Below are 14,647 nucleotides of genomic sequence, written 5' to 3' on the forward strand. Positions count from 1 at the left end.
AATTTCTGTTGGTTTGTTTATTCATCCTTTGCAATTAAAGTGCAGAGCTTGGATGGTGCTACAATGCTGGGCCTTTTTAGTCTTGGCAATCTGCTTATGCTAAACATATATACATATCTGGGTAGAATTGTCTGTGGAAAGAGCTATCTTAGCAACCAGAGGCGGATCCAGAGGGGAGTGCAGTGGTCCACCCAAAGTTTAAACTAACTGCCTGGCAGTGGCAGCAACATTTCTAGTCAGGCAGTGTTAAGGAAGTGAATTGTCTTCATGGTTTATTGTCCTGTTCCTGATCCTTTCTAAACTCTTCCTTCCACAGATGTTAATCACCCTCTCTTCTTTTTAATGGTCTTGATGTTCCCCCAATCAAGCTATCCCTCGCTCTGCAGTTCTGTGGTCTGTTAGCTGCCGCTGGTAATGAAGTTCCTATTCCACAGTCCTGCAGATTGTTTTTATCTTATTCCAAATAAGTTATATTTGTTTTTACTTCAATCTTAAACTGAATAATACAGCCATAGTGTATCAGTAAAGCTTCAAGTTTCTTTTTAACTGGAGAAAAATATGTATTGTTTTATATGTGATGATATACCTCACCATTTGCACCCCCCTTTTTCAAAATTCTCAATCCACCCATGATATCAACATGCAACATGCAATATGGGTATAGTTCTGACAAGGTGGTCAATGTAGAATGTATAGGGGAAAATGTTCAAAATAATTGCATGTTCCATAAAAAATGTCTATGGGAAATTGTAGTGTGGGAGCCTGAAAATATCTTAGAATATCATTGAAAAGTAGGCCTGGAAGAGACCTCTAGAGGTCATCTAGTACAACCCTCTTTCTGATGCAAGAAAATGAAAGCAAACTGTTTTTTATCAACATTTAATCTTATGCATTAAAATATTTTTGCATTCCTTAGTTTTCAAAGTAGAAGCTCTCATGGGCTAATGCATTTTATTTTGTCCTGCTTTTGGGCAAACACAACACCCCCGGGCACTTCAACTCAATAATTTGTTCATTTCTTTGTTTTATTGAGAAGACGTGTATTGTTTGTGCTCAGTCTTTTATCATTTGCCAACTGTAATACAACAGTTGGACTGTATGGTGGGGCAGAAGGGATAGAAAAGGATAAGGGTTTATAAAAATGAGACTTGGTAAAACAAAAACAACTATAGGAAATGGTTAAATAAGGGGGGGGGTAGGGGTTGGCCTTTTGCTTAGTTGTATTATTTTTAATGTAAAAGGACGTAGAGCATCTGACTGCATTCCCTTCCAAATGTAGAGCAAATTAAGAAGAAATTAGGGTTTGTGGTGGTTTTTTTACACCTCAGGAAGCTTACAGGAGTTTCAGTATTCAGGTTAGCATTAACTCTTTGGTGTGCTGCAAGCTAGTATCTGAGGCAAGACCTAAGAAAGGCCCGGCTGCTGCTCTGTGTGCTGCCTCACAGTCCCATTGCCTTCTTGTATTTTACATCAAGGTGATAGCCGTGTGGCTGTTTGAATGAGCCCTCTTATGGAGGCTGTATTTGTGATAAGCATCCCTCTCTTCCCTAATCCTGTTAGAGCTAAAGCTGCTACATGTTAAACAGCATATTTTTAAAGGAAGCAAATTTATCTTTTTAGAATTTATCTTCTCATCCAGATTTTGGTGACATTTTTAGATACTGGAATGCCCATTAGCACAAACGACCTTTACTTGCAAGTTGTGGTTGCAGACCACTGTGAGCTTGGTATCTGTGTGAGCACAAAGGAACAAGATTTTTTTTACATGTTCAGCAGTGTTTCTGGGTTTTAAAGAAGCCATTCTCTATAACCCCACTTAAAATTTCCTGGAAAGTTACATAGCAAATATTCAGTCCTTTTAATGATCCAATTAATAAAAGCCTATATGAAACATGTGATTTGAGAGGGCTCATAAACCACTGAAAGGCCAAAATAAGGACATTATTGGAGTCTGTGGCAAGTAATGCTAATAAGTGATAGAAAAGTAGCCAGGTTTTTCTACATAGGCAAATTGAATAACCTTTTATTAATGGATTAAAAGGTTTCTGCCACAGGTATTTACACAGTTTTATTATTAAATAATTTCTTCTTTCCCCAACCACTGAGGAGCTCAGGTCATTATAGACCTTGGTAATTGATTTATCATGGTGATTACAGCTTCTGTTACACTCCATGTAACATGATTTTTATTTTATATTCATTTACTGTTTTGTAATTCCACTACTGCTTCAAACATCCATTTGCAAATTTGTTATAAAATATTCCAGGTTTGAGTTGCTGTTGGAGCTATTTCCAAACACAGTCAAAGGTTTTGTGAATAGAGGATAGTGAAATTCATGCATGGTGCTTTATCTAAAAGGTCAATTTTATAAGAGGCCACAGTCTAAAAGGTTATGTGCATTTGGTAAAGAGTTTTGTTCCATGGTTTTCTTCAGTTCTTAGTTAATGGATGCTGTGGGTCTTATCTTGGAAGATGTCTAGTACTTTCAAGTCTCCAGAGAGTTGAGCTTCATGGGACTTAACACCTTGCAAGAGGTGTTCATCACTTTCAGAATCAAGCCATTAATTTCTTCACATAAACATGAATTTGAACAATTAATTTTTTTATTAAAATAAGTACAGAGAGAAATTCCCTCTGTATCTACTAACATTTCAGTTTTACAAACCAAGAGCCAAACTGACCATATATTAAGCAGCAACCTGTTACCCAATGGGATAACTTGGACAATAAGGAAGTAAGCAGGAGAGGCACAGCATAGCCCATTAAGGGCTATGCTAAGGGCCTCTCTACACATTACAAGTATCACACAATTAACTAGTTAATTGTACAGTTACCTTAAAACCAGCGACATGTGCAAAGTCCTGATCACACAATAAAAAGCTCCAACCAGCTACAAAGTTAGACCTCAAAAATCTATACTAACTGTATAGCTAGCTGGTTGCTATAGAGCTTTAATTTACATGTGTAGCTGCATGTGCATTAGATCCAATCATTCTTTACCTGCATGCATAGAAGTGGGTTTCAGGCATTGTACATTCAACAGTATCTAAGGAGTCCAATTTTATTTGGAAAATGTTATTAATGTTACCTCTTAATTGGTAAGGCTTATCACTGAGAAATATGTAACTAATGTGAAGCATAACATTGTGCAAGGCAAGAAGTGAGAAGATTTAGAAGTTTATTTGTGAAAGGTAGAATCCTTTCTGGGAAGGGATACCTAAGATAGGATGCTTGAATCTAGCATGGAATTTTATTCCTATTCAGGTCACTCACTCTTTTCTTGTATAATTTATCCGTTTGGTTTTTTTTTTCATTTAACTCAGCTCTACAGCTTTGATATTTACTTTTGTAAACTGGGATTGATTCTCCACTTCCTTGTGTCTTGCAGTCACATTCTGTTCAAAGCATGTGTAAAAAGCAACCACTGGAGTGAGACAGGTTCTGATGTGATAGGCTTTTATGCAGGTTTTGCACAGATGTAAATGGCAACAGAAGAGGAAAGGAGTGAAAAAGCAGACACTGATGGGTTTTGGCAGGGAAGGGAGCAGGGAGGACTTTGAACTGAGTACTGGTACTGACATGTTTCCACAAAGAGGAAAATTCAAGTCACATCATCGTCTCTATCCAGAAAACCTCATCTGCCTTCTTCCAAATGTCACTTGTTCCACATTAACCTTCAGATGTGATTATTATGCCTCTGTTCAGAGACAGCTAGATGGGTGACTTTAATTTTCAGTTCAGAAAATATTCTTCCTTCAGAGCTGTATTCATTAATCCAGAAAATATGCTTGCAGTAGTCTTTTCTTTAGCAGGCCTTTCATTAGTGCATAAGTAATTCCAAAATTTAGGATGAAAAGATGCTCCTCTGTTCTCTCAGTCTCACCTTCAGGGGTTTTGCCATGACAGATCTTTAAAATGATACATTGCTGCCTTTTCCAGTCACTGCAAGTCACAGAGCAATCTTCAGATTTTGATTCTTTCAATATAAATCCCTTTATTTCTATTTCTCCTCTGAGACTGTTTTTAAAAATTCATGACTGCAATAATAGCAGCCCTCAAATTATACCAGGAGTGTATCTATCCTTATCTGGATGAGATACTTATTTGTGCTTAATCTGTCATTGGTATGACATCCCCATTGCCCACCCTCCAAAATGCCTTCAGGATCATGGGTTTTGTAATTAAATGGGAAAAGATCAGCTTCTCCTTACCTCAGAGTACAGCACTAAAAATAGACACACTGTAAAGGAAGATGCTTCTGTCATAGAAAAGGACTCTGCTTCAAAAACTAATTAAAGATTCCTCAGAAGAAAGGAGGAAGCTGAGTGCTTATTTGCATACAAGCATATATTTCTCATATTGTCTTTTTCAACAAATACTTGAAACAAACAAGAGTTAGATAGTAATTCTAATTTTTTAAATAATGTTGACAGGTATCATGCACTTCTGAAATAGGTTAGCTCCATTCCTGAAACTGATCAAAGCTGGCAGGACTGATGTGTGCTTAGCAGATCTCTATGGCCAGACGTTACACTTACTGTGTGATAAGTGCTCAGAAAGTACTCTACAGCCATAACTGAACAGAAGTTCACCCCATGAAGAGCACTTTAAAAATAGTGGATCCTGATCTGACATAACCCTGGATAGATGTGGTATCAGGCTAAAGTGCTTTAAGTTTGAGAACTCTATCGAACATCTGTACCAGATCGTGACTCATGTTAGGTCTCATTCCACCAGCATCCTAAGCGGCTTTGTGCTGTTCTCTTGCCTTGACCAGCATTCATTTGCTCTACCAGAGCACTGGGCTAGCCCTGCCCCTAGACTGTCACTGACCCAAGGTGGTGACAGTTCATCTCCAGCCCTGCATCCCCCATCCTGCCAGTTATGAGGTGCAGCCTGGCTGAGGTGGGGAGAAGGTTCTGTGCCCCTGCACCAGCCCCAGCTCCAGGCCATCTGCAGTCCATGCCCCTCAGACCCCATCATGAAACACCACACAGACTTGATGCATCCCTGCTTGAGCTCAGCCCTGGCACCTGCACATCTTCCCAGGCATCTGCATATGGGCGTAGCACTGCAGAAGTCCAGCCCCCTTAGGGAGCCCCAGGGCCAGACACCCTGCCACTTTGACTTCAGCATTTCAAGAAAGGGACAGATGTGTTAGCAGGAATCCCATGTGGGATTTGTTATCTCAGATGCTCCACTCTTACTGCCAGGGGGACTTCCGGGTTATGCACTTGGAGAGGCTGGCAAGTGGCAAACTGACACTTTTCCCCCTCCCCTTTGATCCCATCCATGGGTAAAATCCATTGGGCACCAGGTGATTCCAAATATCACAGCACAGGCAGTCACTGTACCAACCCCTCAGGGCAATCCCCTTCCTGTAATCACAGCTCTATCATGGCCCCCTGCCACTAGCACTGAAAGCAAGGCAACCCCTCCCACACCCCCTCCCTGAGTATTCTGAGTAGAAGAATGGTGCTGGAAAGCCAAGGGCAGTTCATGACAGGACTCATTCCAGACAGCAGGGGTTCAGGGAAATTCTCCCTGGGTCAAGTCATGGGCTGAGCAGCGCATCAGTAGTGGTAGCAATTACAAACTCTTCCTGGGATGTCACATCATCATAGTGGAGGTATAGGTACAACTCAAGGTGGATTCCCACATGGAATGGCAACTCCAGGGTTCCCCAGTGCTCTGGCACAGCAGATGGCTCCTCTCCAGCTGCTGAGATGTTCCCAGGGGACCATGTCCAGCAGCAGAAGCATGGCATATTGGTTGGGGCTCCCACAGAAACACTGAAAAAAATCTTCCAGGCCCAGCTGACTTTTACCAAGGGACTTGCATAGAACCAGGTTGTCAGGGACATGGGGCCAAAATGTCTCTCCTGAAAGGGTAGCACAGGGGAGTGGGGTGGAGTAAGAACCTCACCGTTCCAGCCAGGTCCTCGCCCTGGGAGTGTCAGGACTTAGATACTGCTCCCATATGGACCCAGCACAGAAATTTCTCTCCTGTTAAGGTAAGATCGAGGAAGGGAGTGTTGTAAGAGCCCCAACAGCATTCCCCAGAGTGATCAGTCTCTGCCTTGCCAGGGATGGTCCGAGCCCCCTTGGGAACCAGGATCCTGGACCCTCTATGGGAGCAGAGCAATTGCCCACCACAGTGCCTATAGAAGGACTCAGGTCCTACCTCCCCAGCAATCCATTTCTGCCCCACAGCAGGTGCTTCCCACCTGCGGCAAAGCCAGAACCCATGGTCTCTGCTGTGCTGGGTGCAGAGTAGCTGCATGGCTCCTGGCCTTCGGCAGGGAAAGGGGACAGGGGACTCACCATAGCTCCCTTGGTTTGTCTGCATGAGTGCCCAGGCAAGTGATGAAAGGGTTCAAACTCTTTATATAATTTTTTATCACTAAAAGTTGCAACCTCTCACAAAGGGTCTATGTCTCACCTATCTGCAGAGCCTGAATCTGTCCATGGGCAGCCAGCTCATGGTGGCTGAGATGGTGGCTCAAGGCGGGGGAGCCAAACAACTGCAGAGTGCATGAAAGTGTGTAGGAAGCACTGGTGAAGTAAGGAGGAGATGTTACAAGGTCTGGTTGCAGCTTCTGACCTGAGGGCACACACTACAGACTCCTAGTGCCTGGAGTTATGGGACCAGTATGAGAAATGACTCAAGATTTAGAGGAGTGGGGAAAGGATGGGCTAGGGGATGCTGACACCAAGTCTGTTGAGGTGCAGGAACAGGCAGGAATGGGATATCAAGTTCCATGAACAGGGGCTCCAGATGGCCACCCACTGTTTGGAGGAGACAACCCATTTTGCTGCAGAACTGAAAGTCACATCACCAGGATAGGGAGTTTATGCACAGGGTCTTGGACCATTTGGCATCCACCTAAGACATCCCTGACTGGTACTGTCTCCAGTGGAGAGCCTGTAGCCCTCCTGGGCAGGAGTAGTGGGACAGGCTGCCACCCAGCCCCTCACAGCATGGTGAGCCCTGCTCCAGGGATTCTTCCCTGGGGTGACAGGAATGGGGGTCCCACAGGAGGAACCCCTGGATGCCCACTTTGGGGCAGTGCTCCCCACTGAACCCTGACTGGGAGATACTAGGGGGTGAGGGGGCACCAGGACAGGAGATGTGGCACATGGAAGCCACTGACCCATGGTCCAATGAGGCAGAAAGGTGTCCTGCAAGGCCCACTCCAGGAAGCAGCAATGGGCAAGAGAAGTGGGACTGGGCTGCCTGAAACTTGATGGCAGGGCCATCAGGGATACCCCCCCCCCATTTCCAGCCCAACTAGCCACCCCCAACCACTGGCAGTCATCTTGTATGTGCAGACCCCCCAAGTGATTCCAGGCCAGTCCCCAAGGGGCACAGGAATGATCAGAATGGGAGGAGAGAGTGCAACCCTGCTGAGCTAGGTTTTCTCTGGGGTAGCATCTGGTACCAGAGTCTGCTGGTCCTGGCTCATCTACCTACCAGCTGAAGGGCCCAGGTCTGGGGGCTCTTCAGGTCCTCATGCCCCTCTCCACCCCCCTCCCCCCTGGCCTGGATCCTGCTGTGCAGCCTTGGTGGGGATAGGCTGCCCTCAGGCTTGGGTCAGCTGCATGACATGAGCCTCAGGCATGGGTGAAGGCTACAATGCCCAGGTCCTTGAAAGATAAGACTGGGCCCTGGGGCTGGAGGTCCCATAAGGGAGAGCCAGAAGTCCATGGTGCCCACTGTGGCAATGCCTCCCAGCCCTCAGCCTCTTCCCACCCCAGCTCAGCAGCTTCCTCCCACCTTGCAGCTCTCTCAGATGGACAGTGGGTTTGGTATCACAAATCTGTCCAACTCCTTTATCGAGAAGGCTCTGGTCTTCACTCCTGACCCCTGAAAGTAGGGTGCTAGGTCAAAAGCTTGTTATTCTGTGCCTCCCTTCCAAGGTTTTGCATTTGTTGAGTGCAGCCCCAGTGGCAGAAGCTGGCAACCACCTCCTGCGGATTGACAAGAGAGATGGAGCAGCTGGCTAAGATGTCCTCGATGACTAGGCACACCTCCTGGATGGCCTCTCTGGCTGTGGTCTTACCCATGCCAAACTGGTTGGCAACAGAGCAGTAACTGCTGGGGGTGGCCAGCTTCATGACAGTGATGACCACCCACTTCTCCGGAGTGAACATGCTGATGTTCTTGTGCATGATGTGGGGGGCCAGCTGAGTGACAACATCAAGGTGGCCCAGTGCATGTCAATAGTCTGGAGCCACCATTCAACATCCCAGGTGCCCAGGACAATCCACTTCCACCAGTCCATGCTGGCATCATGGACTCAGAACCAGCGCTCAATGGTGATACCACAAGACCCTGGCATCCTGGATGACCTTGTCCTCATTGGCCACGTTAAAGTCAGTGGTCCAGTCCAAGATGCTTGGCAGGCACAGGGTACAGTGTGTAGGCATGTCCGGGACAGCCAGCTAGTGTCTTGTTAGCATGAGGGTGTGTAGTATGACAAGTTGCTGCCATATCAGGTCCAGGTGGATGTGCAGAATGTCTTGCAGCCTCCGGCAAGTCACGCAGGGCAACCAACAAAACCTGCTGCAGCTCCTGGCTCTCCCTGCTTGAGTATGGGTGGCAGAACACCATAGTGGGGTGTGGGCAGGCCAGGACACAGAGGTATGTGTTAGTCACAATGGCTGGCCCTCACCCCTGCCCTTGCCTTGACCCTCTTCTTGAAGTCTAGGGCTAGGCACAGGGGAGGGTTTGTGGTGATGCAGCAGAGGGTTGGGGGTATGGTGACCCCTGCCAAGCAGCCAATCAGGGGCAGCATGCCTGTTCGGCTCTGCTCAGGAGTCTTCGGCAGCCTGGGGAGCTCATGGGGCATTTTGGGAGGTGTGTGAGAGTGCCCCTACTGGTGGGCCTTGGCCAGTGCATGCAGGTGCTGAGCTCCCTCACCAAACAGTGAATGTCTGTTCAGTTTACTCCTGATCTAACTTACAGTGCTTTAAATAAATCATGACAGAGCACTTCTGCCTCAGGCTTTTTGAACATCTGTACTTAACCTGTGTCATCTATATTTCTGAGAGCAGCTTCTCCCAAGAGAGAGGGTGCTAAACCCAGTGTCACTTGAAGTCATCTTTCACTTATCATGTGAGCTAGGTGATAAGATGGTTTCCCATTTCTTCCTCATATAGAACCAAAATTTCTCCTGTTCACAAGGCACTGTGTTTCTCTGATAGCAGTCTTAACTGGAAAGTGGGAGAAACACAGTTGTACAAGGTTTCTCTCTCCCTGCCCAAAAAAGTCTTTCTAATGGCACCAGATGTGGCAAATTGAAATGTATTCCTATGATATAATTAGGTCCTTGCCATTAATGAATTGAGAGGAGCAGAGTGAAATAATAAAGAGGTACAGAGAGAGGAAAATTGTAATTGTATATTTGAGCTATAACAAGTAGCAGCCATGAAAAGCTGATTAAACCACCTAATCCAGATGTGCAGCATAAACTATTCTGAGCAATGCAATGGTGCTTGTAGAGATAATAAAATAAGTTGCATTGGCAACATTAAGTAGGATTGTGTAATGAGGCCACTACCCCATTACTAGAAAGGGAAGGGAACCTAGGGGTTTGTGACACTTTCTTCTCCCTTACATTTTGCTGCCAGTTCACCCCTTCCTTGTGTGGTGTCCTTTTCCTGGTTTCCTCCTTCCCTTGACCTCCAGCTATGTCCCCTCCTTTCTTTTTCTTACACCTTCTTTGTGTTGCTAGAGTCAACTCACAGGCAAAGAAGCCTGTAACAAGATGGCCACCAGGTCCAAGTGCAGGCAGTGCCTGATGACCCAGGAGGCAGAAGTGGAGGGCCAAGTGACCCAGAATGCCCTGTATAAGCACAAGCCTCAGGGCAGGAGAGGCAGTCTGGTCTTGGAAGACACTGGGGATGGAGCCTCTGGTGGAGGGGTGCAGGTGGCACTTCTCCAACGCTCACCTCACCCTCTGGGCAGCCTTCCCTGTTTGGTTATTACATCAAGATGTGGCAGGAAAGAATACAAAGAGGGAGAGGATGGGGGGTGCTGGCACAAGGAGATCTCTAAAGGTGAATGCACTGGGTTAGCACCCATAGGTTTCTTATATATTGCCAGAAATAATTATAGTACATTTAAAAGCTCTTTAAATATTTTTTAAATATTTGAAGATGAACAGAATGCAAAAGAAACCGTAAACTCAAAAGTACATCAACAAGGATATCTTTTGTTATACCAAGGACTATATAAGAAGCATGTGTTGAATACTTGAAACTTTAGAATGGTTTCTCTTTTGATCCTAAAACAAAGTTACTACTCGCTTACCTGCAAAATTGAGCTGCAGTTTAGTAAACAAGCTAAACTGCTAAAGCCAGCTTTGTGCAGGTCTACAGACGAATTATGAAATATACCTTCGTATTTTGCATTTAATTAATTTAAAAGCTGCCTTAGTCTTGCGATTTAGGCAATATGATTATTAGTCATATTCCTGTGAGTGAAATGACTAATAAATTATTTTTGGAATGACACCATACAGGTTTGGTGGTCCCCCAGTATGTGACTTTTCCAGCATATGGGCTAGGAATCCTGGAACGCTTGAGTGGATTTTAGCAAACTGCTTCCTATCCTTACAATAGCAGGACACTGACTGTGTCTCTGTCACCGTGTGGCAAGATAAAGGGTGTTTTTGATATTTCAGTCATTATGCCTGGTGGTTGTGCATGAGCGTTGTTCCCAAAGATTTTAAGAACAGATTAGACAAACAATTATCTAGGGAGGTTTAGATAGGAATGATCCTGCCTGGAGCAGGGGGCTGCAGTAGGTGACCTCTTAAGGTCCCTTCCAACCCCATTATTTTTTAATTTTATTGTTTGAGGAAACAAGAAATCCTTAGTCATCAAGTTTCTTCTTCCATTTGGGACATTTATGGCATATGGGGAAAGGAGGAACATGATGGTCAGCTGGCATGTCCTCCTTATTTACCCTGTCATACTAGCTACTCTGTTTTTCTCTACTCTGTGATTCTGGGAAAGTAACAACCACCCTCCAACATTAATCTGGAGTAGATACCATTTTCCATTAGATATATGAATGCTTTATTTTTGGAGATGTTTAAACTGGTGTGGAATGCAGATGCTAGGAGGTTGACAACATCTATGACACACAGCAATGCTTTCCTGGACCATCATAAAAGAAATGAGGGGAGAGATAATGTGTGCTGTTACCATTAGACAACAGAAGGCATGTGATATACTTAGATGAAATTATATCAAATTTTGCTAAGTGTTAGAAAAGTGTATTTTGAAATCTGTGCCAAAGGAAAATTAAGATAACTGGGAGTGTTGCCTTCTGGTAATGCAGAAGCTAGAGTGTGTGCCAATAAAAGAATATGACATGTCTGTAATATTTCTTTTTACTATGGTATCTTTTATATTCAGAATATATAGAATGGGAACTAGTAATAATAGTATTTTGCCCATGCAGTCCTTGCTACATGTAGATCTCAGAATGCTTGTCAAGGAAAGAGCAAGTCTCTTCATCCCCATTGTACAGATGAGAATTTGAGGCACAAAGAAGTGAAATGCCCCAGTTAAGATCACATGCCAAGGCAGCAGGAGAGTAGGGAATAGAACTCATTTTTTTGCCATCTCTTAATCCAGTGTCCCAGTTGCTGGAGCATGCTGTTTTCCAAGACCACTGCAAATTCAACTACTGACAGAGATAAATGTGCAGCTTTTCACTGCACCCACCATGGGCAAAGCCTGACCCTCATATCCTTTCTTTAGTGGAGAAATAACTTACTTTTCTTTAATGCGAATCTGATTCTTTCAGCTTTCCCAATACTTGCAAAACACAAATTGCTTCTGAAACTGGAATTGATGTTGATAGCACAGCATGCTATCATGCTACCCAGCAGAGACTGGATGCTATTATTGTAAACAAGCAAAAATACCAAGAGCAGCAGTTCTAAGGCAGCACCTACAGAATAAATGCTATGGACAGAATTCTGACACAAATAAATGTTGTTCATTAGTAATTCTTCAGGAGTGCATTTATTTCATTAGGGTGCCCAAATGCAAAGTAATATGTTGAACTTATATACCCTCTCCATATTTGTGCCTGAAACAAAACATTATTTTAATAACATTCTTTAATATAATATTGTTGACAGTCTCCACTGTTCTTATCTTAGCGTGATGCATATTTTTCTACATGTAAATGATAAACCTAAGATATATTCCAAAGTATGTTTTCTGTGCTGTTGTATATTTCTACAGATACATTTGACAACCAATATATTGCTAATGGTATGAACTTTAATTTCACAGATGAAAGAACTCGGTGTCATCGTGTACAACTGCAGCTGCCTGGTTCTAGATTTACAAAGGATCTTTGCATTATATAGCTCTTTAAAACACAAGAGTAAAATACCTTCGAATTGGTCTAAGAGACTGTATGGGGTGTATGATACTCAGAACAAATTAACCCTGCAGCTGAATGAGACAAAAGCAGAGGCCTTTGTGTCGGTGAGTTTTTAAGAAAATAACTGTTCCATGGGAGTTGGGGTATTATATATCACTTCACAGTTAGGACTTTGAAGTCTGTTGATCATCCTATTATAACGATATCTTCACTGTTTACCTGAGTTTGTCAGGTTTGGTATAATAATTTTGTACCAATTACAGTAATTTTGTACAAGTACGATAATGTTGCTTTCTCCTGACAGCAGTTGACTAGTGAGAGAGAACTCTTGGTTACTATTCTCTCTTGTACTCAGTATTGTCTTATTCCTCTATGTATAACCTCTGTGCTTTTCCTTTTTATGGCCCTGAAAGCATCCCTACTCAGAAAGGCACTGGTGCTCAAACCCACTTGAAATCACTGAGACCTAAGCATATGATTTAAATTAAGCATGTAATTAAGCATTCTCCTGAATTGGTGCCTGACTGACTATCACTACTTTTAATTAGTCAGTTCACAGCATTTGACAAACTAGGCTGTAGCCATGAAACCTCATGCTTCTCTGAATGAGTTAGTCTATAAGGTGCCACCCTAACTTCTATTTTTAGAACTAACTCAAGAGAAGCTGTTAAAATTGAAAATCACGTGAGGGGTTTGAACTGATCTACAGAGGAAGAATACCATTATTTCCAGCTACTAGACAGAATTTGAAGGGGACTCTAGCATTGCTGACAAATCTAATCAGTCTATCTTTCAGGAGCAAATAATTATTTTAACAAGTGTGCTGTTTGTGATTAAAATCTTTATCTAAAAGGTGGAGAAATGCATGTAATCTTTTCTTTTTGTTTTACCATTACGGAGAAAAATCACATTCATTTTCATTTTCATAACATCTTTTCTACAGAAGGTTGCCAGGAATATTGTAGTTTTGAAAAGCTTTGTTTTGTGCTTCTTCCTTGATCTATAATTCACAATATGTTTCCTTTGCAATCAGGGAAAAACAGGGGAGCCCTCCTGTGGCTAATGCATCATGCATATAGTTCATTTGTTGCAAAACAAAGAATCTATGGCCAAATGAACTTATTGTTTATCTGATATTTTAATTATACATAGTCCAAATCCCATTCACATTTTTACCAAACTTGGAGCCTAGCATTTTTATCAATTTGATTTCTGTGTGGCTAATTATAATAGCTTATTAATGTAGCAGTTCTTGTCCTCCAGAGACCATCAAAGTGTTTTATAACCGTTACAACTTTTCTCTTTATTTTTAAATTACAACAATATTATATTTAACAACCTCTAAAATTCAAACAACTAAACCTGACTGAAGCTGACCAGTAAGAATAGAAGAAGAAAATACTCTCCACCCCCCCTTTTTTTAAGTGGGAAGAGTTGACGTGAGCTGAATCTGAGAATTCAGCACTCACACAGGTATAATTGCTGCTGTACTCAGTAGCACAATGATGGGTAGGTGAGCAGGGCATGAGCCCTGGCAACTACCTGGAGGGACACTAACTAGTGGGGTGCCCCAGCCTCCTGCCTGTCCCCCCGCCCCTGCACCTTCCCTGAAGTAGCTATGGTTGTAGGCAATGGGTAGGGCAGAGCAGCAGGTATCCTGCTGGAAGCTGGAGGTTTGCTGCAGCAGAGAAGGATGTCACTTCCTTTTTTTGCCACCAAAAATCATTTTAAATGGCCATTCATTGTACACATTAGCAGCCCCAAAAAAAGGGGGGAATCTATCCCAAAGCAGTAACTCTCTGGCTGCTGCTTCTGCACCCTGTGTTATCACTGTCCAGGGCACACAACTGGCCAATTACACCTCAAGGGACACGTAACATGCCTTTGCATCATCCCTAAAAGGTAGCTGGCATGTGATCACATATAGGCATCAGGGAGATATTCCTGAAGAAGCATCCTCAAGTATTGTCAGGGCTTACAAAGACCTTTCAAGATCAGTAGTGTCAGGTCTGACACTTCATAGGCAGCTAATGTGCAAAATGCAGAAATCCCATTCAAAACAAATATGCAAATCTGGTGCACCATGCTGTAGAAGCTGCAAGTAAAAGAGAAGTTTTCTGAATGCACTTCTTTGAAGGAAATAATGGGATCTGCATAAGACCAGATTTTATGAAGCTGGAAGAGAGGTCTCCACTCCCACCTTGACAAAAAAGTAGAGAACACCATCATTCCTGC

General features: G+C 43.4%; 1 protein-coding gene across 1 annotated transcript in view; it reads left to right on the forward strand.

Moving 5' to 3' along the window:
- Window positions 1–14,647, forward strand: part of PLD5 (phospholipase D family member 5) — a 320,538-nt gene that overhangs the window by 270,832 nt on the left and 35,059 nt on the right. The window contains exon 6 of the mRNA XM_014519571.2: window positions 12,319–12,516. Coding sequence (XP_014375057.2) covers window positions 12,319–12,516 — 198 coding nt within the window. The remainder of the gene's footprint in view (window positions 1–12,318; window positions 12,517–14,647) is intronic.

This window comes from Alligator sinensis, unplaced genomic scaffold, assembly GCF_000455745.1.
Source record: "Alligator sinensis unplaced genomic scaffold, ASM45574v1 scaffold534_1, whole genome shotgun sequence".
NCBI classification, from domain to species: Eukaryota; Metazoa; Chordata; order Crocodylia; family Alligatoridae; genus Alligator; species Alligator sinensis.